Source organism: Xiphophorus maculatus, chromosome 21 (assembly GCF_002775205.1).
Source record: "Xiphophorus maculatus strain JP 163 A chromosome 21, X_maculatus-5.0-male, whole genome shotgun sequence".
In the NCBI taxonomy this organism is placed as follows: domain Eukaryota; kingdom Metazoa; phylum Chordata; class Actinopteri; order Cyprinodontiformes; family Poeciliidae; genus Xiphophorus; species Xiphophorus maculatus.
Genome location: NC_036463.1, coordinates 14,376,363 through 14,400,595, shown reverse-complemented (window position 1 = coordinate 14,400,595; position 24,233 = coordinate 14,376,363). Strand labels below are relative to the sequence as shown.

The 24,233-nt window shown below is 37.9% G+C and overlaps 2 protein-coding genes across 2 annotated transcripts; both read left to right on the top strand.

Annotated features, from left to right (window-relative positions):
* Positions 1–1,576: 1,576 nt before the first annotated feature.
* LOC102229493 (tumor necrosis factor receptor superfamily member 11A) lies at positions 1,577–14,488 on the top strand. The gene is made up of 10 exons (XM_014470349.2): positions 1,577–1,902; positions 6,290–6,368; positions 6,755–6,880; positions 6,995–7,150; positions 7,279–7,369; positions 7,785–7,861; positions 8,058–8,156; positions 8,327–8,376; positions 8,767–9,724; positions 12,405–14,488. The coding sequence occupies exons 1-10, from the start codon at positions 1,846–1,848 to the stop codon at positions 12,674–12,676; spliced, it is 1,965 nt and encodes a 654-aa protein (XP_014325835.1). The 5' UTR covers positions 1,577–1,845; the 3' UTR covers positions 12,677–14,488.
* Positions 14,489–19,013: 4,525 nt separating this feature from the next.
* LOC102234622 (retinol dehydrogenase 12-like) lies at positions 19,014–22,341 on the top strand. Its single transcript, XM_014470346.2, has 7 exons — positions 19,014–19,199; positions 19,296–19,411; positions 19,751–19,906; positions 19,995–20,099; positions 20,220–20,429; positions 21,434–21,626; positions 21,851–22,341. Exons 1-7 carry the CDS (start codon positions 19,186–19,188, stop codon positions 21,951–21,953), a joined length of 897 nt encoding a protein of 298 aa, XP_014325832.1. The 5' UTR covers positions 19,014–19,185; the 3' UTR covers positions 21,954–22,341.
* Positions 22,342–24,233: the final 1,892 nt, after the last annotated feature.

The window sequence follows — 24,233 nt, the reverse complement described above, 5'->3', positions numbered from 1 at the left end:
CAGTTTTGTATGTGAGCACCTCTTGTGTAAACCAAAAGGTCAAGTTATTTCCCAAAGGTTTTAATAATTCAATGTTCAGGTTTAGTTTTGCTGCCATAGCTGCATCCATTTCATCACTCTATCAACACTATGGCATTAGACCTTTCTCCAGAATTTCTGTGCAAAGTTTTATGAAAATTCATTTAAGATGATTTTTGTTCTCCAGAAAAACCATCTTGTGCTAGATTTTACTAAATACGGTTCGAAATTTCAAGATTATGTTGCTAAACTGGGACAAATTTGACACAGTCTAAAATGATGAGATATGTCCTATTCACTTTCCCTAATTGCTAGCCATAAAATTTTGCTTGTGAAAAACTTTCAAATGTCTTTAATTTCACGCAAGCTGTCTCTCCTGTATTGAATATAATCTGTAAATGAAATGTGTGCATTTATAAACCACGCAGCCCTTTATACATGTGCTGAAATTACATTAAAAATGCTTTACATTTTTTGTGAATAAGCAAAAGCATTTTCTGTGTGGTATGAGCAATAACTTATCTAACCAAGGATTTTAACCATGGAAAGTCTTTGCTGACCTGACTTCTAATTTAGGACGTGTATGCAAACAAGCCATAAATTCTAAAAAAAAACAAATGTGCCGATGTTAGTGCCACCGATTGGTGAAACATGGAAGGGAAGTCTTCAGGTTTTCTCTGGTTTAATCTGCAGTACGAGTTGTACAGGGGGTATTTGCAACGTACAAAAAGCAGAGCAATCACAATTTGGCTTTGTGCTGTATTGAATGTTTGGAAAGGGTGATCATTCGCCAGTCAAAAGGTTCAAGGAATTAAGAAAAATGTATGAAGTAAAATTGTTTGACTTTTTTTTTTTTTTACATAACACTCATGAGTGGATAATACTGATCATATGTCGCAAATTACCCTATCAAGCATATAGTTTGGACATCCAAAAGCGGATGAACGATATATAATTACTACGTCTGCTACTACTACTACTACTACTACTACTACTACTACTACTACTACTACTAATAATAATAATAATAATAATAATAATAATAATAATAATAATAATAAGAATTTTATTTTATTTTATTCTTTTGATTTTTAACAAAACATTTATTATACAATAATTTAACAATACATTACATAATCAGGTCAAGGATACTAAAAAAAATCACAATAAATAGTTACAATAACAACTGGTTATATTTTAGTTCTCCTTGATTTGAAATGGTGCACAACACATTGTTCAAACCCCACAGTTCTAAAAAACCCTTTAAGAAGAAGAAGAAAAAGAAAAAGAAGAAGAAGACAATAAAACCCTAATTAGATTCTGAAATCTCAATAAAAATCGCAACATGGCCACCCGTGTCTGCATTTTCTTGCTTCTGTTCTGGCCTCTTTTTTTCTTTTCTTTTTTTTATACCTTGATACAAACTTCTACAAACAAGGAACAGCGTCAAAATTAAATAAAGTGACAAGGTGCGAGGGAAGTCTTTTCTGCATTTACATGCATCGACAAGGTAGGAGGAGTTTCTATCTTCTCCCCGTCCCTCGGCTCACTCAGCTTTTACAAGTTCCCGCATGCAGACTCTCGCACACATTGTGAATGGAAGCACCGGGGGAAGATGAGAAGGCCTGTGGGAGCTGCCGTTGCTTAACGGGGAATGAAGAAGCAGGAATGCCCTGACAGTGTGTGGCGGAAATCCTTCCACTCTTTGGCTCCACACAGCAAGAAGAAGTGATTTGCAGTGAGGATACTTGGGGAAAAGGCTGCGAAGGGGGGGACCTGATTTCTGGACTTTGCGTTAAGACGCAGAAGCATCCATAACTCTGAAAAATGAGGTGGATCTTCCGAGGGTGGATAACGTGTGTGCTCCTCACCTTTTCCGCACAGGTAAAATACGTTTGTTTTGTTCTGAGTTTTGAGATTGATTTAATTGGTATGCATGCGTAATTGTCCAAATAGCCACAGTTTGGGGGTTTACCACGTTTTATTCCACCACCAAAACTTCCCAAACATCATGAGATTCATTATGGTTTTGTTGTATTGTAGAAACTTTTATCACATCACATCATTCACTGGAACGTAACCCCCCCCACCCCCACACACCCCCAGCCGACCCTGGTGGAGAAATATTGAAGTTGGGTTTTGCGCACAAACACCTATTGTAAACTTTTGTGCTTGGATCGAGTCCTATTCTGACAAAAATAGTTCTGGCAACATGTTGTCTATTCACCAGATAGATTATCAGGCACAGAATGCACTCCTGGGAAATATATATTTGTTCTGCCTTTGTAACTTAGATGATAGTTTGGGGTTCTTTTCTGGGTTTCTGTCAGCCAAAGTAATATTGATGTTGTTTAATTCATTTTTCAGCAAGTAAGCGTTTTAAATTGAGTTTTCTTTCAAAAATAAATGACTAAATATTTTCAATGCTTAACGAGAAGAATAAACATGTTGTCCACTTTGTGTAGTCCAAGCAGCTAACAGCGTCCAGGTGCAGAGGTTTGTAAGATGTGGTTGTAGTGGTGGGACTGCTGGGCTCTATCCCTGCCTGTTACCGTAAAGGAGCTTGGAAATGCCTTGACTGGAACAGATGCTTTTCCATTTTTTTTCCTTCTTCATATAATTCTGCTTCTAAAATGTGTTGAAAGAGAACAAGTCTGAGCTGGCACCAGCATCTTTTCCCAAGCAGAGATTCATAATGCCAATGGCACAGGAGGAGAAAAACAAGGTTTTCATAAGTTGTGAAATCACCAAACATCAAGCGGATGCCTGGAAAAGGAGTCAGAACGGGGAAGAGTAAAAATATTTTCCAGCAATGCTTTAAAATGACAAGGCAAACCTTTTGGCTCTTATTTTGGTTCTCACAGTGGTCTTGCCATTACTGGCTCACAACATCCCCCTAGAATTCCCCGTCATGTAGTCGCAGGTTTTCAACCACTTCTACCCAGTTCATTCCAAATTCGTCTCAAACTGTCTGTAAGATATTGGGCAATGGGCAATGACTTCAAGATGTTCAGAGCTTCGGATACAAAAACAATAAATCATGGAAATTCTGCACATTGGTGGAATTGTTTAGTTGCTTGCCCACAAAAATTCTTTGTTTTTATCGAAAACCCTCCATTGGTACTGGCGATAATGTTCTGAGTTTCTCCTTCAGTAAAAACAGCAGCAAAGTGTCACTTCTACCCTGATGACTGATTCCATTTCTTTTATCGTTATCCCTCTAAACATTTTCCCCACCAGTTGTAGCTACTATGAAATCTCCAGACAGTCCATCTGTTCCTTCACCTACACACTGACGAGTGTCACACCTGAGCGCCATCTTAAGCAATCAGTGAGTTGCATCAGACCTGCACATTCTAACTTGATTTGATGGAAAGGAACTAAAGCGTTGGGGTTTGCATGTTCTTTTCTTGCATTCAGCTGTACAACATGAAGCAATACTTGCTTTGACAATAGAAGCTTTTGTAAAAAAAAAAAAAAAAAAAGGAAATTTTAGATGTTTTTGGCAAGTCTATAATAAAAACTTGTCAGTTTCAGCAGAAAGGCACTAGGAAAGACTAGAGTCTTAGAAACTTGTCAATTTTGTGGTCTTTTGCTTGAGCTCACATGAATTCTATGACTTGTACCACTTACAGGTTATTATTTATTTTAACTTTGCTATTTTTCTCACCGATCAAGGGTTGTTTTCTCAGAAAATCACCTCCAGCTCTTGTTTATTAACCCTGTAGAAAGTTTTGATTTTCCTGTATCATCTACTTTTGCCTGTGATTTTTTTTTAGTAACTTTAAATGCAATTTAATCCCAGATGGAATCACCACCCACAGATTCAGTTGTTGTGCAATATTGCTTTTACGGCACATTATCAGTAAAACCCCCCAGAGCCCTAAAAGGCACACCGTGCATCTCTTGGCTCTGTGCCTAGTAGCTGCTATGACCGTTATGCAAATTCTCCCCGTCCTCTGGAGGCAAATGGATCGCAGCCTGACTCACAACTGTGTTTGACGGGATTACACGAGCAGTAAAAGATGTTTTGAAAGATAAGCAAACTAGTTAGGAAAAAGTTGATGGAAATGGGGGGTTTACTGAACGTGACGGTGGAGACTGAACTCTGAATGCCTCTTTGTCCTTTTTTCCCCCCACTTCATTTAGGACTGTCTAATTTTAATCCTTCTCATTTGACTATTTCCTCCTTTCCGTTCTTCCCATATTTTGTTTCTACAAAAAAAAACCCAAAAAACATTCATTTGTAATGATAGATTTGAGGACATACGGCAAATAAAGTTAGGTTTGTGGTCAGAGATTCCATTTTCACCATTATGACAACCTATAATCTTATAGGGTGGGTCAGCTGTTTTTCTTTTACATTTATATTTAGTTAGTCAAAACACATTGCCACACATAGCCAAGATCCTGTATTTACATATTGGACTAATGAAAACACAGTTCCGAACATCTCACTTCCTGTGGATCCTGGACTAGATGTAGAGACTAAAACTGGATGGATGGATGGATAGGTGGATGGATGGAAATAACAATTCAGTTTACTGCAGCACATGGTCTTTATTAGCTCTGTGGTGCGAGCTATGAGTGCTGTTCATCATTATCCCTTTGGTTAGAATATAAAACAAAGGTTGGCCGCTGTGTGCGTCTGAGAGGAGGTTGTTAAATGTGAGCCAGTGTTCTTGTTGAGCCACCGTCGCCTGAGGCTGCACAGACAGACGTGGAGACTAAACACTGTTTAACATAGAGGTGTGGTAGAGAAAAACTGATGGAAGATGTAAAAAGTTTTTGATTCATTCTTAGAAAAACCAAATGTCACTCTGCTGTTGTGTCTTTACTTGATTAAAGTGTCTGATGATTGAATGTGCTCTAATGCAGGGGGAATTTAACCAGGTTTTAAGACATTTTTAAACTTTTGCTGGGTTAATATGTTCATTTGTAATACAGCCTATGTGCAATGGAAATGTTTAGTATTTTCCTTACACATATTTCTTCTCTTTTTTCTTTCTTCTCGCACCTAAATGTTGACTTTATGTAAAAAAAAGCAAAATCTGGCTTAAACGCAGCATTTTAGATCAAAAATAACAATTTCACCAGTCAGACATGGTGGTTGTGGTGTGATGGTCTGGGACCACCTGGATAACTTTCCATAATTAAGGGAATAACAAAAATTCAAAAGAAAACTAAAAAACAAAATTACTGAAAAAAAAAATAGTGTGATAAAGTGGCCTAGTCAAAGTCTGGACATGCATTTGATAGAGATGCCGTGACCTTAAAATGGTCAAACATTATTACTGCAGCCAAATTTGACGCTATCAGACATAAATGCAATCATCATTTGAAAACTACTTTTTTTATTCACTTAAGCTGTTTTTGTCGGATATTAAAATTTGTTTGAACACCTGGAACATTTAAGCCAGACAACAAAGAAAAACAGGAGAAATCTGCCAAGGAAAAAAAATAGCATCAGACATGTCAGCTGTACCAAGCACAATCAATATACTGTAAATAACAGTAAATAAACCAAAAATTCAGTTAGGTTACAATCAGACTTTTATATGTAAATTAGTTAATGATGTTGTAAAAACTACAATTATTCATTAAAATGTAATGGTTTTAATGGATAATATGTAATTCTTAATTTCCTTAATATTACCTGTGTGGTAAATTGAAGTTCTGTACAGCCCCAGCCTTTATTTACAGTGCAAACCACAGCTGCATATTTTCATGGGAAATTTAAATTGAAAACAGTATAACGAGAACCTGAAGACAGTTGGTCACAGTTCAAAGTGCAGTCAGTCCCATAGGTTATATTTTTCTACCTTTTATATATAGAGTTTGTGGCTTTGGCATCACCTCTGTCATAACAGCCAGATTCTCTAATTCAGCAGTGTGGTGAGGAGTTCACAAGCCACAGGTTTGGAGAGATGCGAGGGTGTGTGCAGCATGTGTGTTGGACTAAGTGGCGTACTTTTGCAGCATTTTGCAAGAGTTTGAGCACCGTCTAATTAGAGCTTCATTTGCTGCTTTAGAGGTTAAATGTAGCTCTGCTAAGGTTTTCTGAGAGGGTGTAAAATTCCTGAGCATGTTTTGGAAATAGCCCAACAATCCTCATAGATCTCAAAATCCATTATTTTATTATTTTTTTTGAGATTTACGAGTTGGTCGAAATATTGGAAAAAGATCTCAAAAATTATAAACCAGTCATATAGATTTATAAGCCTCATCCACCCTGTACAAATGCAGTAAAATAATATCATTTTTCTTTCAGGATGCAATCTCCAAATCGGCCCAGTGCAGAGAAAGTCACTACTTCAACGACTCCCTGTGTTGCAAAAAGTGTCCACCAGGTAACAAGAAGTTCATGTATGCACACATAGTAATAAGGCACCTAAAAGTGGAGGGTGGTGTTCATATGGTATTCTCAATGGAATCAGCAGGAAGCAAAGTTCTTTTTTTATTATTATTTGCAAAGTCATTTCAAAAGAGGAAGGATGTTTAAAAAAGCAACATTTGGCTGAAAATAGCTTCGACAAATGTTCTCACAAGCAGTCACACACAGATTGTAGCTGGATTTTAATGCTAAAAGTAGCAACTACAAAAAAAACAGAGGAAAGAAGTTCTAAATTTCATACACATCCAAGTTATTTTCCCCCTGTAGCTTTTAGGTTCTTACTGTAATCATGTATGTGTAGTTTTCATCTTATCTGTGTCCGTTTGGCTGCCTTTTCTCTAGGTCAGCGTGTGTTTTCTCACTGCAATGAATCCCAAGACACCGTATGCGTAGACTGCAGTCGAGACACCTATCAGCCTGGCTGGACGGCAGACACGAACTGTATCAAGAAGAAGTTCTGCGATGAGGGTCAGCATCTGCGGCTTTTTACAAAAAACAAACAAACAAACAAAAAAAAAAATGTCAAGATCCTGAAGAAAGTGTCTGTGTCTTTACTAACCTGCTCACTTCTTTGATCTGTAGGGAAGGGATTTATGAAGAGAAATGCTCATAGTGAAGACTTGAAGAGAGAAGAACAGTGTCAGTGCAAGCCTGGTTTCCAGTGTTCGCTCATCAACTGCGAATTCTGTGAGAAGATACCCACCTGTGGGCCTGGTTCCGGACTGGAGGAAGAAGCTGGTGAGACAGTTTAACAGAAAACACATCCATGCATGTCGAGCTATTACGGATGGCTGTACAACACTGATATATTGTGATCATGAATGTGTGTGTAAGTGTTTTTTTTTTTTTTTTTTTTTCTTCACCAGCTTCAAAAAATGGAAGGAAAACTTGTGTTGCATGCAAGAACGGCTTCTACTCTGCTAAGGAAGATCAGGAACAATGCAAAGAGTGGACCAAGTAAGGAATTCCCTGGAATACCGTGACATTCTGTGGACAATAAATGCACTGGTGCAGCTCTCTGTACCATTAGCTATTAGAATCATCGACCTCTGTCCAGATCTGAGTTTCTCTTGTAATTTCACCTTCTCTGTGTAGCCAATTGCCCCAGATCCAACCTTGAAATCTTTTTGTTCTTCACTTGATGACAGACACATCTCGTTGCATGTCTAGTAGTAAAAACATCCTATAGTTTTCCTTTAGATTTATATCTATGAAAAATGTGCTTGATGTGACTTTTACGTGTATTTCTACAAGCATTTTACAAACATATTCTGCATATTTTAACCTAATATTCTAAAGTATGGCAAGTATGTTTACAGTGCATTTAGCTAAAAATTTTTTAATTAATTTATTTTTTTTCTTCTTTTCCCAGATGTAAGGCTGAGGGCAAGAGTGAGACGCAACCAGGCAGCGCTCAGGCCGATGCAGAGTGTGGACCACCTGTCTTTGGTAAGACAGCCACTGCAGGCTGTCAACATGCAGTTTACTTTGTGCTTAACAAATGAATATTTCTGTCACTTTTAAAGTTTAAATTTGCAAAGGATTTTGAAGACATGTGTTTTGGACATGTTTGATTGTTTTTTTTATGTGTACTAAATAACAAGATGCAGACCACCAAAGCAAACTCATATATCTGTCATTACAGGTTCCTGGTTTATAGTTTCATTGCTGTCAGTGATTACTGTTCTGTGTCTCCTCATTCTGCTGCTTTTCTGTTACAAGGACAAACTCAAGTTACTTTCTGGTAAGTTAAAATTCATTTGTAAATTCCTTGACCATTTCTTCTTGACTTATGCTTAAATTCTTTTCTCGGTGTTGACCATGTTCATTCAGAATTTGCATGTGACAAACAAAAGCACATTTCTGCTCAGCAGTTTAATATGTAACACTGTATGTTGTGTTATATATTTTTAGTTAATCTCCGATCCTGTGTCCAGAATCTGAAGAGGAGCAGGATACAACAGGTAACTAGTACTTAATCTTTTTTTACATTTTTCTCACACACTTCTGAATGTCTATGTGCTGCACATAATTCTAAAGTGAAAGGAAATGATATGTGCTCTTCAGATTCTCAATAGAATTCATGCCTATGCTTTGACTAGACCATTTTAACACATGGATAGATTTCCACCACACATGCTCAATACAAATGCTTGAAACACTCATGTAGGACTTTCCCACCAAATTACAATTCAGGGCTACTTTACATTGTTTGCTTACGTAAAACCTCAATAAAATACATTGAAAATACTTCAAGCATGAAAAAGAAACACACAAAGTTTTGACATACACTACTTTTTCTAAAGAATTAGACTTGATTTCAGTTTCATCTTTCACTTTTTGTTTTACTCTAGGAGACGTTGGCCCCTCTTTACCGCAGTGGAGCTGAAGGAGGAGGAATACCAGAAGTCGTTGGCTCCAAATGTGCACCGTGTGAGATGACCAAACTCATCTGCCAGGCTTCTCACAATCCTGAGTTTGACCCCCCATCCACCTTCTCAGCGTCTGTTCCCTGCGTCAAGATCTCTCTGCCCTTCACAGAGGGAATGGCAGAAAAAGAAGGGGCTAGGGATAAGATGGTGACCGAGACCGAGAGCCAGGGCTCCGGAGAACCAGAGGAACTGTCAGAGGAGGAGGTTGTTAATGCGTCTCCACTTTTGGCAGGTTCCTGTGTGTGCGTCAGTCTTGTTCGCGAGCCACTCGAAGTGGGAGAGAATGAAGACTGTAGCCAGGCGGTTATTCCAGGGACATCGGGAACATGCTCATGCGGGGGCCTTGAAGGTAAACGGGATGGAGAGGAAAACAGAAAAGAGGATAAAAGGGACAATCAAATACCTGAGGAAAGGGTCGACCAGGAAAAGACGGGCTCATCCATGAGTGAGATGTGTGTTAGATCACTTGTCTCAGTTTGTCCTCCCCTCATCCACTCCTCCTCTCCAGCTCCTCCATCCAATCTCCTTCCTGAACTCTGCTTGCCGTTGTCCCAGGCTCTGGTGACGCCGCAGCTAGGGTTCACCCTGTCTGACAAGTCCCTAATAAAGCAGGACGAATTATATAGACTGGCAAGTACAGAATCTGACTCGACTAGAAACAATGCAGCCTCCGCTATGACTCTGGTCAGTGCTGTGATGATGTCCACATCTGCTGGAGAACTGTACCTGGACAAGCCCCAAGAGGCCTCCAGACCAGAGCCAGGGCAGGGAGGTTCCTGCGGGACCAGCAGGGAGAACAAGACCTCTTTGGAGGAGTCGGAACTGGAGTGCTCGCCTGAGAGTCTCCACAGTGAGCTGGCTGAACCGACTCCTACCTCAGGTACGAAATACATCAGGGAATAGTTTTTTGGCAGGGCCTTTTTAAAAAAAAAATTTTTTGGTACGTTAAGAATGATTATGAAATATGTCATTGTGTGATACATTTAATTGCACCTGTACAATGTGAGGACAATATTTGATTGTGATATTCTTGTTGAAAATAGCTATGATGATATTGATCTTGATTAGCTCACTTTGTTCTGACACTTTTTTTTTTTTACCATTCTCCACTGCCCTCACAGGGTCTGTGAAAACTTTAATATTGAAATTTGCAGCCGTTAAGCATATACCACAGGTGTGCTCATTAAATTTAAAATCTCTCCAATTGGCAAAATATACTGTCTATATGCAGCATAAGAATGCCTAATGTTTTTTTTTTTTATGCAGTCCTCTTTGTAATGTGGACAGACTACGTATATTGTCAGAAAAAAATCTCTTCATAGTTTCTGTTGGGTCTCAAGAACTCTTAAACCTGAGCCTGTCACGATAACAAATTTTGCTGGACGATAAATTGTCCCAAGAGTTATTGTGGTAAATGGTAATATTGGTGTTTGTAGACTATTTTTTGATGATGGCAAAACAATGCAAGAGCACGTTCTCAAAGATCAATAAACTTAAAATTCTAGTAAACATTTAACACTGGAACTGGTAGACACTTTAAATATACGAAAAAATGAAGAACACAAAAGAAACTTGCTAATTGGAGTTTCTATGGGGTGGAGGATGAAAATAAAACAAATCTCGCTTATAAGTTGTTTTTCATGTCAATGTCTTTTTATGCCATATTTTTGGCATGACAACAGAGCATTTCACCAGCTGGCTTGAAGCCACCTTCAAATAACTCTTACTGAGCTGCTGTAATACAGTAAAAACATTGAAAAAGGAAAAAAAGCACTCAGAGGATGAAGTTCCTGAATTTAAAACAGAATGATCTTGACAAAGTTGTTCAAAAGTCTTTAATGTAACTTTCTAAAGTGCTGCTAATACCGAGGGAAACATTAATATCCAGATAGCAAATCAGTAACTGTTCAGGTCAGACTGGCACGTTGTTAGTTGAGCCTTTTACAGTGAAGCCATCAGCGGTTTGGTGTCGGAACAGCAATCAGAGCTCCGACTGTTTCCAAGAAGCATGTTTTATTAAAGCCGGTTCTGATATTTGGGCTCTGATTTGTGGGGAGGGCGGGACCACACAGGGAGCAGGAAAAAGATATGTGTGTGTGTTTGATGCGTTTGAGAACCACCAGAACCACACTGGAGCAAACACCGCTCGGTGTGTGTTTCTGTGTGCATCTACAGCACAAAAGCTCCTGTTTACCCAGAGTTCCATAGGGTTGCGCAAAGTGACCACAGCTTTAATTGAAGCAAGATGTGCACAGCTTGAGTAATACGTTTATAACCTTACCCTCCCAACATGCAAACACCATCCCTTTTTTTTTCTTTTTTTTTTGACTCTCACTGGTGACTCTGTTTTAATTACATGCCCACTGACCAACATGAGTTCCCATCATGCAGTAATGACAGCTGATTAGATACCACTTCCCATGCATGCTATTTAAAGGTTAAGGAGAAGGCAGCGGTTTTACCTGGGCACTTGAAATAGTTTTTAACCAAATAATAAACAGAAAGGTGTTGTCCAGAGTTTCGCCTCTATTGTTTTTCTACAGCTTAAAGTTACTCTTGAGATAAAATATAGCTGCTGCACTTGTTCACAATCTATAAAATAAAATAACAAAAAAAAAAGCACATTTAGGAAAGTATAAATCACAAGAAGCCCGTGAGATTCCACTGAGCTTTGTTTGGAAAGCTGTGGTTGAATGACACTTTTTTTCTCAGACTGGTATTCCGGGAAAGGACTCTGAGACGGGGAACACAGAGGCACTCTCTCTACATGAGGGACTAACAGTGTTTGTCTCCTAAACTTTTATATGTCTAGGTGTTCTGTTAAGTTTACCCTACGAGGGTATAAACACACTACTTAGAGTAATTTTCCTGATATTTGCTCTGATTCTGTGTGTGCGGGAGTGTGTGTGCGTGTGTGTGTGTGCGTGTCTAGATCGGAACAGATGAGACGTGACTTGTGAGTCACGGTGGGTTGGCTGGAAAGTCAGACAGGAGGCGGGACAAAATAGGAAGCAGGGGATCAATGTGGAGAAATGTGACTTAAGCAACAAAAATGCCCAATTATCTGCTAATTTACATAATAGGCTTATGGAAAAATGCGCACCAGGTTGAACAATTGATTGTTACACTCAAAGCAGAACTTCTGCCGTTGAATTAAACATAAACTGGCCTAAATGGCAACAACATTTTGCCTTTTTACTAAATCCTTAAACTTTTCTGACATTCCTGATGTTCATGTCTGGATTTTCTTAAAGTGAGACTTTCTGTGGACTGTAAATTGGCTGGAAGGAAATGACACAGCAGCCAATGGCCTCTTTGTGGCCATCTTGCATTGTCATTGAACCCACTCTGCCACTGGGCTATGGGTCTTAGTCACATAGGATTAGCCAACATATGTTCACTTTGCTTCAGAATCTATCGCTTTGTGTCATGGATGAAGTTCAAAATCTTACATAACACCACAAAATGTCTGTTTTATATTTTTTTTCCAGCGCTTGACATGAAAATTGTTTTTCAACTTGTCGTAAACCCAACCATTTCCTCTGCTCCTCACTGTTCAGGTCTTGTTTCTGGCAGCCACAACACCACCTTCATCTCCAGCGGTCAGGTGATGAACGTCACCGGTGACGTCATCGTCGTCTACGTCAGCCAGACGTCTCAGAGCAGCGACGAGGGCGGGCCGGACGGCGCCTTCGGGAGCCCCGTGCAGGAAGAAGCCAACGAGACAGCCCCGTTTTTCCAGAGCTGCCTTAGGTCCCCGGGGGACTCCATTTCCCATAGCACCTTGCGAGAACAGACTCTGCCAGTGCAAGAAATGATACTGGGAAAGTGAAGGGTGATGAGCAGCGGTCTGAAGAGTGATCATCTCTACAACCTTAAAGTCTATCGCAATTATGTAATGGGTTTATTGTTAAAATAACACCAAATAAAAACAAAGTTTGGTTTTCTTAAGTTTTACATACATTTCATCTCTCATATTGTTTCCAGACCTTCTTAGTTGGAAACAATTTTCTTTCCAGACAGTGATGTGTAATTTTCTAGGGAACTGGGTTCATGCCGGGGGAAAAAAAAAAAAGAAAAAAAAGGTTTTTTTGTTGCATGGAAATTTCGGCTGGATCTCGACACTAATAGTTAATACATATCTAATTTCTCACTTTTCATCCTCCACACTTATGTCTTCAAACTCTTCTCTAAGTTTGACATCTGGATGATTTAAGAGCTTCCTCACGTAACAAAACATCCACCATGTGGAAATTATTTTCAATGTTTTTTTTTTGTTGTTTTTTTTTTATGATTGAAACTGTACTCTGTTAGCCACACTTGGACCTGGCAGAACACAGAGTCTGTACAAAGATGATGATGATGATGATGATGATGATGAATTTTAAGCATTTCACTGAGTGAAGCTCGCAGAAGCTATATTTTTTTGCATTATGAAAACGCATCAAGTTCTGATATGACAACTGTTTAATCTGTACAGAGACTTTGTTGTCTTCTTATTGCGCCCGATGTGCAATTTGTGTCTAAGAGAAAAATGCTATGCATTTGATAAGCTATTTTATTGCTGGATTGTTTTTATTTTGCAAATTTTAATGAAGAAAATCAAAATGTTTCAAGAATGTTTTTCTAAAGGTAAATTCTTAATGCTCTCTGTCCGAAATTTCAGAAGTGATAGATGATTGTATATATTCTAAAGAAGCATTATCTATTTGTGAAAGAAGTATGAGTTTTCCTTTGTTTGATTTTCAGTGAGGAGGATGTGTTTGATCATGTGGTGCAACTGAGGCAGAATGCAAACAATCTTAGCGGCCCCTGAAAAAGCTTTTAGTTTCTAAATATCGTTTTGGCTCCTGTTATAATGCAGTTCTTGTCAAACATGAGTTTTTTTACTTAAAGAATATGGAAAGCATCTATCAAATTTGTCAATATTTAATATGGTGTTTTAAGCCTTATGCTTTCATCATTTAACACTTACACTGACTGGGAAGTCTGATGTTTCATTTATTTTTATTTTTTTACATTTTTGTGTGCCATATGTTATGTATGTGGGTGCTTAATTAATGTGGAAATCATAATTGTGTTTACAAAAGCTCTTTTGTATTATTTACCTGGGTCCTTTACTGTTTCAGGCCCCTTCAGGACCAAATGTGGCAAAGTCATTGCTGAAATATTATTTTATTGCCACAGTCATTGTTTCTATTTCTCTTCTTTTTTTTTCTTTTTAAATCTTCTCACATTTTCACATCTTTGCATAAAAAAAGGTCCAGATAAAAACAATGACCCTGAAGACTGCTTCACTTTCAGAACTGTCAAAAATTGCATCCAAACTGGGATCTTGTCACCTGCCAACAGAAACGTCAGCTACTGTTCTTCTGTGCCCTCTAAAACAACCGAGTGGGATGGGCAAAGCGTGTCGACATTTGGCTTGAAAGAGCCTGTGTCTTCTGGAAAAGACTGAAGGAAAACCTTTGAAGAAAACAAAACTAAGCTTTGCTATTGTCTTGCTGGGTTCACTGCACTGATCAAGCACAACCTCTCCATGCGTACGCAGCTTTTAACAAATCATGTACATATCAATCAACTCTGATGCAATGGATAAATGAAAGACTATTTTGATTAAAATTAAATATGTTTCAAAATTAAAGTCTGAGTCTTTTTTTTTTTTTTCATAGATGGCAGCCATCCGGCATTCTGTGGTTTCTCTCTGTCAACTTTCCTATTTCGGGATGGACAAATTACAATGAAAGAGTCCTTCTCCCGATGATCTATAATCGCTATGAAGCAAGACTAATTACATATGTGGCAAGGTCCCTTTGTGTTTGTCCCAGCGCTGACAGACAGACAGCCTTTCATCAAGCCAGGGGATGGCGAGCAGCTGTGAGGAGAAACTGCTCGAGCAGTCAGACCAGCTAGCGTCAAAGGGAGACCACATGAGAGGAGCTGGCAGAGCTCAGTTAGGCCTGGTTTGGGTCAGCAGGGGTATGTTTATATATGTGTGTGTGTGTGTGTGTGTGTGTGTGTGTGTGTGTGTGTGTGTGTGTGTGTGTGTGTGTGTGTGTGTGTGTGTGTGTGTGTGTGTGTGTGTGTGCGTGTGTGTGTGTGTGTGTGTGTGCGAGTGAGTGTGGATCTCTGCTTATTTATATGGTTGCTGGAGAAAACAGGAAGTTATGACTAGCTTTCACATAGTTTACACGAGACATGGTTGGCCAGGCAGGACAGAGCTCGTCTTTACAGTTAAAAGGAGATTTTCTTTTTTCAGCTTTAAATGAGCGAGAAAACTCTGACTGCATTTGTACGTGTAGGTGTTAAATGTAGCAAGTTGCTTCAGTGTACCCCCTGGTGGCGATTTTATGAGGATGAGGATTTCAAGGGGTAAAAAGTTTTAGGACATAAACACGTGTTTGTAATTTGTTTTAGAAGCAGATAAAAAAAAAAAAAAAAAAAGATATCCTCCTAAACTGTTGAGTAAAGCACACCAGTACTCATATTCACATATACAAATATAAGCCAAAACCTTCCTGCCAATTACATGAATGCAGAATTTATAGACAATTTTCCAGCCTGCAAGCTCCACAACTTTATCTCTGGGGTGTCTGGGGTGTTATTTGGTCACATAATACACTGAAAAAATGAGAATTGAGGGGTCTTTGAATTTGCACAAACAAAATAAGCTAATGCTACACAAGACAGTCATGTTTCTTGTATTTACACAATTGAATAAAGGACCATTTACTTAATTACCAACAATAATGAAACTACTAATTTTTCTTATGTTGATTTAACGTGACCCCTTCTGACCCCTCTATGGGACAAGGCTGTACAGAAAATGGATGGATGATTTAATGTGATTAAATTAATTTACTAAAACCATTGTAATCATGTTTTATCATCACCGGAAATGATGCAATATATCAAAAGATAATAATTAAATATGATTGGAAAATGATAAGAGTGGTCTTTGAATCTTAACCAATAAGAAGCCAAACAAGATCATTTTAAAGATATCACCATTGCCGTGCAGTTTCTTCTGACTATTCAACCACAAGAACGCAAGACAAATCTTTGGAGGCACACCGATTAGGTAAGTAATCTAAATATTATTTTTTGTAGTTGGGAATGAGTTTGGGTTGAGTTTCAGAGAATTACCACCATGCCACTTGAGTCAAAGTTCTTGTCTCAGCTGGATCTCCATTTTGACAACCTGATAAAGCTTTTCAAAAGAAGAGGAGGACAGCTTGGAGAAATCCTAAGAAAAATTGTTGCACAAATTGATGATGTAAGTGATATAGCCATAACACAACTAGCAATCTTTTTGGATAAACTTTTTTTTTTTTTTTTAATGCAGAAAATTTCTCACCTTGTACTTTTACACCTGCTTGTTTTCACTGTGCTGTACTTTAACTTCATTAGTTTGTCTGTCTTCACTATAAAAACATTTGTGTACAGTAAATTATTAAACTTCAAGCACAAGGATTGAAAAACAGATTCTAAAAAAAAAAGTCTAGAAAGTCATCTTTATCTCTAAGTAGATGGATTTAAAACCATTGCTATATATAGATGGATCTAGATACAGCTAGGTTTAGAGAAAGCGAGATTAACTTGCCATCTCTTCACATAGGGTGTGGATGAAGCTACCATTGAAGAGGCTATTGGAGCCACCACTATTGGCGTTTTTTACCTGAAAGACTAGGATTCAGCAGATGAAGACACCAGGGTTATTCTTGAAGGCATCAGAGTGGTGTCCAATTTGGATAGTGTGCCAATAGCTGTTGTAATGCTTTTTGGTCTGATATATGGACTGAACCTGGCCAACGGTGCTGACCTTTGCTACACTTTTGACTTGTTACCGAAGATAATGATGGAACTGGTTGGAGGTAAACTGTCCAACAAGGCATTATCCTTAAGAAACGCCTCTATGCGTGAGTAAATGGACATTTTCAAACTTTTTATTTAGTAATGTTCTATTGTTCAGTTTTTGTGTTTTTTTTATTGTTGTTTTCCTCATTGCAGGACACAAATTTATTTGTTATTTTTTACACATTTATTTAAACTGTCACTATGATATTACATAGTAAACAGTAAAACATGAGATGGATAATCTAAAAAAAAAAAATTAAGCTGTCTTATACTGACATGACAGTAGCAATTTTAACAAATATGTAAAAGAAATTTGCTATAAAAGTTACATTCGGCAGCATGTGCACGTTACATGTTCAATAAAGTTGACAGAAATCTGTCATAAACTTGACACATCTGTCATGAACATGAAGGAATCTTTTTGAATATCTATGACTGTTATGAATGACACTTTCAATGCAAAGTCACTCTAATAGCTGCTTTAAAAGTACCAACTTTGTATTATTTTGTAATGACACTTTAATGCAAAGTTGGCACATTTATTGCAATTTTTGGAGCAACTTTGCATTAAAAGTATTATTATTTACCGAATGACACTTCATAACAACATTAATAGACATTCATAAAGACTCCCTTATGTTCATGACAGATGGTATGTCAAGTTTATGATGGTGTCATGTCAGTCTTGTGCACACCCATCAAATGAAGTGTTACCCAGGTTTCTACAAACTGCTTTTGAACATTTATTAACATGACATTAATGCAGCAGTAAGTAACTTTTATAGCATTTTTTCTTTTACATATTTGTTAAAACTATCAGTATGTTATGTCTGTATAAGTAAACTAAAATTGAACGAGGTTCAATGTTTTTCATCGATTATCTGTCTCATGTTTTACTGTTTGATATGTAATAACAGTGATAGTCTAAACAAATACTTAAAAAGACATTTTTTCTAAAGGGAACATACTACAGCTTAAAGGTTGACCTTTAACATATTTCTATAAAATGATTTAGAAAAGTGTCAGATTTTGATCAACTTTTTTAAACATGTAACTTGTACATGTTGCCAAATGTAACTTTGATAGCAAATGTACTTTACATATGTCATGTCAGTCTTATGCGCAACCCGTCAAATAAAGTGTTACCGAAATCTGAAATACTTTTTTATATAATCTTGTATATCTTTAGAAAAAATATGTTCCAGATTAACCTTTAAATCTAAACCCTTTAATAAGTAGTGTAATAAGTGAAACAGTCTACCAATGGAACAATTACTTTTAATCAACATTAAGAGACCATTGAATTACAACAAGCTCCTTTTATACAGAGATTAAATTGGGCACAGGTGGACTCTATTTACGTTCTTATATTATAGTTAGGCTACTTTTGAAGGTAACGGGCTTTGTTGATAAAATTGCTTCATTTTTCTTACACTTATAAAATTGTGCAACTATTTGTTTATCTTTTTTATAATATCACAAGAAAATTCATTGAGGATGGTGACAAAATGCAAAAATCGTAAAGTGATACCCTCGCAGCACCACTTTGGACTTTCACTAAGCACTTCCTTCTCATATTGTAAAGACATTGAGGAGTACACCCAAGTGGGAGAACCCCACTTTTGGCTAATGTTCTACATTTGGAACGTAATGTTACACTTTTTGGGACTGAATGAGATGTTGGTGTCAGCCTAATCGGCAGGTGGGATTAGAGCCTACCAACCATATTCAATACAGGTGATAAATTCCGAGCTGTGGAAAGCACCAGAAAGTCCACTCTAATAAGAGACTAAAATTACAGTGGTCTCACCTGTGAAAACAAGTTTTGAATTTCACTTGCTCCCTTGCAGAAGTCCTTGACAGCGAAGGCTTTTGTAGTCTCTGGTTGCTACTTAAATTTTTATGTCAAGTTTCCAGTCATATAAGTTTTTGATAGACATCAAGAATTCAGAGTGAATTTGAAAGCATTATCTGTACTGGTTTTGACTCTGTAAAAGTTATTCTGAAACTGCAAAACTTGCAAAACACCTGAAATATAGATAATGTAGCTATTATGTAGATATATTCATAATATAGCTCTGCATTGTCTGTCAATATCAGATGACAGACAAACATATGTCATCTGATAGTTGGTTCAATAATTGGTTAATCTGGTGTAGCATAAAAGCTGAAAATTATATCTTTGAACTACTGTACAATATCACTTGTCATGTGGCTGCTCATCAGAATCCCAATTATAGACTCAGCCTTATTTCATTAGTTACACGGACTCAACCCAAACAGAAGGACATTTATACTAAAAACGTAACTTCCCAGTCAGGCTGTAAACCCGTGAAGGGCAAAATATTTCCCTTTTCTCCATTCTCTGTGTCTCTTTCTGTCAGTTCACTGGACCTGAGCCCTGAAACAAACCTCTATAGACGACTCTCCCACTCGGATTTTTAAGAGTTATCTTGCCTGTTTTCTTCCAAAGCCTACAAAAAGATGCAAACTATCAGGTAAGAAATTTCTCGAGCATGTAATTAGCAGAAAAGTTCAGCAAACCCCAGGATAAATTTTAAAGATTTTTTTCAATGTGACTTCTTATTCCTCAGGTCTTTGTTCAATCCCAAGTGGTCGTCAGATGTTCGTCTTGAGGGGAAGACGGCCATAGTAACCGGGGCAAACACTGGAATAGGCAAAGAAACAGCTAAAGACCTAGCTGCTAGAGGCAAGCAGGCATAGTTAGATGTTTTCAGATAAAAAATATATATATATACAGTACAGACCAAAAGTTTGGACACACAGTTGTGTCCAAACTTTTGGTCTGTACTGTATATTTTCTTTCATCTGTTATTCAGATTATCCTGAGTGGAAAGTGTTTAAATTGTATAAAGTATATCCAATTGGCTTAAATCAGATTTTAAGCCGACTTAACACTAGGAACATTGACTACAAATTGTTCATTTTTATGACAACCAAAAACAAAACCACAACATTGCTCAAATTCACATCTGCATGTACAGACAAAAACCCATCACCGTTCAAAGGAATTAATCTGTCTTTGTAGGTGCTAGAGTGATTTTGGCATGCCGAGACACAGCGAAAGGAGAGCAGGCGGCATCTGACATCATGAGGGAAGTGAATGGAGATAAAGTGGTTGTCAGGCAGCTAGATCTGGCTGACACCAAGTCCATATGCCTGTTTGCTGAGAATATCTACAACAGTGGGTGAAACACGGACACAATGCATACAGGACAAAGTTAGAAATGTTTTCAAAAATCAAAGGGATATGACACTATTCTGTTTTTCAGCTGAGAAGACCCTGGACTACCTTATCAACAATGCAGGCGTTGCCATCTGTCCTTATGCAAGGACAATGGATGGGTATGAGATGCAGTTTGGAGTCAATCACTTAGGTAAGGGATAAAGATGTTAGAAAGTCTGAGATGCTTTTATCTCTCTTTAAGAAATGAATGAATCAGTTCTCTTTCTCTCTCTCAGTTCTGTAACACATCGGCCTGTTTCTTCTTCCTCAGGTCATTTCTTCCTGACTTTCCTGTTGCTGGACCTGCTGAAGCACTCTGCCCCGTCCCGGGTCATCAACGTATCATCCACAGTTCATGCCATGGGCAAGATCAAGTTTGATGATCTGAATGGGGATAAAGATTACCATCCCGTCAGGGCCTATGCTCAGAGCAAGCTAGCTAACGTGCTGTTTACCAGAGAGCTTGCCAAAAGGACTGAGGGTAGGGTGTGTTGGTGTTTTTTTGTAGGGGTGCGTGTTTGTGTGTGTCAGGCAGAGGCCTTAAGACTGACTGCCAGTATGGGTGTCCCTCCTTGTGTATGGAAAAACAAAAGGTCCACATCTGCTGCCAGTGTGAGAGTCTCATGCCTCAGCCACAACTGCTCTAAGCAAGGAAATGAGCAAGTAGAACCAATTTTAGTGAAAAAACAAACAAACAAAAAAAAACAAACATTTTCCACAAGTCACACCTACTTATCTCAGTGTTTCCAAACATATAAAGTAAAAGCATTAGTCATTTTGTAGCAGATTTTGCTTTGTTGTTTAAAGGGCAGCATTGAGTATTTTCCGGGTACATGGTGCCATTTTCTAACATAATCAAGTAACTATGTTAACATTAGTTGATATAAAAAATTCCATGTATATCAAATATGACTTAAAACAAAATTGACTTCATAATTTAGTGCCTTGAAATTAACTCTCCATCTCTTTAAGAAACTCCTGCTCTGTCTGACACTCCAGCGTCAGGAACATTTCTCTTCTATTAACTCTTTACCAATGTTTTTAGCAGCACTGCTCAGAGAAGTAGCTTGTATAATGACCTCAGCACATGCACAGATCCAGCAGGTGTTTGCTAATTACTGTTGGCTATTTTGAAGGAACTGAGTGGATGACTTTCAAGGGAGGGGGGGGCTCTGTGAGGTAGAAGGTCAGAGGCTTGGAAACTTCAGCTCCGAGGGGGAGCTTCGTCCTTAGTCCCCCCAAGTGTTTTGCACAGTTGAATGATTTCTCAAACCTGCATAACAAAATCAAGGCAACATGTCAGGTATGTTTTTTGATGAGGGAACGACATTATAACATGATGTAAAACTTAAAAAAGTTGATTTTACATAATACTGCCACTTTAAATGATGTAGACCACATAAAGCTTACCAACACATTTCAAGCTGCTATGAAGGGTGGAAAAATCTAATTCTGCATCTAATTCTCCCTTTTTCCCCTCTCTAGCTCTTGGTGTGATGGCTTTCTCTGTGGACCCTGGCATGGTGAACACCGAAATTACAAGGCACATCAGGCGCCCTCTTGTGGACATAGCTAAGATCTTCAGTTTCTTGATCCGAACCCCTGCAGAGGGAGCGTCCACCTCTATCTACTGCATCGTTACACCAGAGAATGAGATGCTCACCGGCGGATTCTACAAGTCAGTGAGACAAATTAAATAATGCTGTGTTTTATATAATAGTATAGTAAAACTGGTAAAAACAGAACTGTGTGAGATGAAGCGGATAAAAACACATACATTTTATAAAAGACCAAGTATAAAGACAAACACACAAATGAAAACAACAACAAAGACACAGTAGCCAGCAACGTTAATAATTCACCTTTTTAAATATCTTTACCTCAATCTTCCTCTTTTTCCAGGAACTGTGCCAGAGCAGACAGCTGCTGGGCAGGTGAAGATGATGGCACAGCTTTGAAGCTGTGGGCTGTGAGCTGCCACCTGCTGGGCATCCGCTGGAGATAAACAAATCTGACTGCACTGCGCAGCAACATTTATATACGCCTCAGAAATACCCTTTTCATCTTGTGATCAAAATGTTAAAATCCGCTGAACATTATCCATGTCCCTGACATGTTGTAAGACAACTTAGCCTACAACAAAATCACTGTTTAAGTTTGAGTCTTTACATAACTTATAAAAGATACACGATTAGATAAAATGACAGGGCACAATGGCCAGAAGATGGGTAAAATAAAAGCTACCATACTTGTGCGCTTCTATTTTTTTTTTTTCCATTGCCATCTTTGTTGTCCCACTGGAGCTTTCGCTACTTTCATTGCTAGCTAGCATTATTTTGACGTATTTAATGTTATGATGTATTTACTAACATAAACTGTATGTCATGACTGAATCACCAATGCAATTGTTTTCATTTAAAGGGGCAGTAGTGTTTTCCAGGCACATTGTGCAATTTTATATCAAAATTAAGTTTGCTTTAACAACGCTGTATATCAAATGTGACTTAACCCTCTGTGGCAACGCCATGCCACAGAGGGCTAGGGTGATAAGCAGGTGATAAGCAGGTCATCGATGAATAAATGGCCCTATTCCAAGGCAGGCAAAGACTGAAGCAATACCTGCCAAAACCAAAAATATGGGGCTGCAGGGTACTTCACATGGCTGGTGCAGATAGTGTTCTGTACAACTTTACAAACCTACACAGGGTGAGTCGTGCCACCACCAAATCTACCAGACATGGGAGCTGGTGGAAATGTTGTCCTTTGCTTGGCTCAAATTCTACCAAGGGATCAGAACTACAAACTTTTTAAAAAAAGAACCTGCAGCCCTCACTATAGTCATTGGAATCTGGTTGCTACAACTCATAGATAATCAGATAAACAGATGGTGATTCACAGGTATGTCAATAACCAAGTACCAGAAATGTGATATATACTCTTTTTCACATCGGCAAGCAATTTGTTCCTGATGTTTTACACATAATAGGGAAAAAGACTGATAGCAACATCCTTAGTGATTCCAACTCCACCAAACATACACACGTACAAACACAAATGCTCGTTTTAGTCATTTGTTTAAATGTAGCATTCATTAATGTATGTTGGTTGTTTATTTTATATTGGTGAGTTGGAACCATGTCTGATTTACTTTTGTCAACAAAAAGTTTTTTTTTTTTTTATGAATATAGTTTTTGTTTGATTTGTATTTTATTTCTCATAATCACTATAGAAAGCCTTGTAGCACAATGTTGCCCTGAGGCAACAAACCCAAATCTGGTTCCAGGAGGTGTCAGAGTCCAATTTTATGATTGATATGTAATTAGGGACCACTAAGCTCGCAAAGAATGCAGAAAAATATTTTTTTCCCCCCAAAAATAAAAAGTCATGCTTAAAAGTCAGGGTTAAAAGAAATTTGACTTTGTAATGTGACGGCTTGCAGTTGGGCCTCTGTCTCTTTAAGAAGCTCCTGATCTTTCTGGGAATCTGCTTTAAGTATGTGATCACAACAATTATTTTTTAATATATTTACAACATATTACAAATGTGTTCTTAGGAGGGTTGGACTGAGGAGTAGCTATGTAAATTAAGCAGACTTGCAGTTACACTCAGTGTTTGCTAATTGCTGCTACCACTGCATAAAACAAAAAAACCAAAAAACAAACAAACAAAAAAAATTAAATAAAGTAACACTCCAGGTATGTTTTTGATGAAGGAATAACACACACACACACACACACACACACACACACACACACACACACACACACACACACACACACACGCACGCACGCACACACACACACACACACACACACACACACACACACACACACATATATATATATATATATATATATATATATATATACATATATATATATTTTTTAATAAAGCTCAAAAAAGTCAGTTTTATATCAGTGCTATAACACAAGAGTAACCAATGACTATTTTGTGCAAAACATCCGAATAAGATTTTAATTTTTGAAGTTTTAATTTTTGCTGAATCAATCCTAAAGATTCAAGAGATAATGTCAATCAAATCTACTGTCAGCTTTAGTAGTTCTCTTTGATTTTTGGTAACTTAACCTTTGTATCTTTCTTCCTCAAAGCCCTCCAGTGTTTTTCTTTTCTTCCTGCTCCGTTTAATTTTGGACTCCTGTGACATGACGAGTTTTTTTGTTTTTATAATATTGCGCAAAATAAGATCATTTTGGGGGGTTTATGCCCCCAACACTGTGTAGACAGTACTTCCGACATGGCTCTAAATCGACCGAGTTATACGATT

Excerpts from the sequence above, each read along its gene's own strand:
- LOC102229493 (XM_014470349.2), top strand. The coding sequence starts at position 1,846 with ATGAGGTGGATCTTCCGAGGGTGGATAACGTGTGTGCTCCTCACCTTT. Across the intron at positions 6,881-6,994 it reads GAAGAAGTTCTGCGATGAGG|GGAAGGGATTTATGAAGAGA; the intron begins GTCAGCATCTGC and ends TTTGATCTGTAG. Across the intron at positions 7,151-7,278 it reads CGGACTGGAGGAAGAAGCTG|CTTCAAAAAATGGAAGGAAA; the intron begins GTGAGACAGTTT and ends TTTCTTCACCAG.
- LOC102234622 (XM_014470346.2), top strand. Across the intron at positions 20,430-21,433 it reads GCTTGCCAAAAGGACTGAGG|CTCTTGGTGTGATGGCTTTC; the intron begins GTAGGGTGTGTT and ends TCCCCTCTCTAG. Across the intron at positions 21,627-21,850 it reads CTCACCGGCGGATTCTACAA|GAACTGTGCCAGAGCAGACA; the intron begins GTCAGTGAGACA and ends CTCTTTTTCCAG.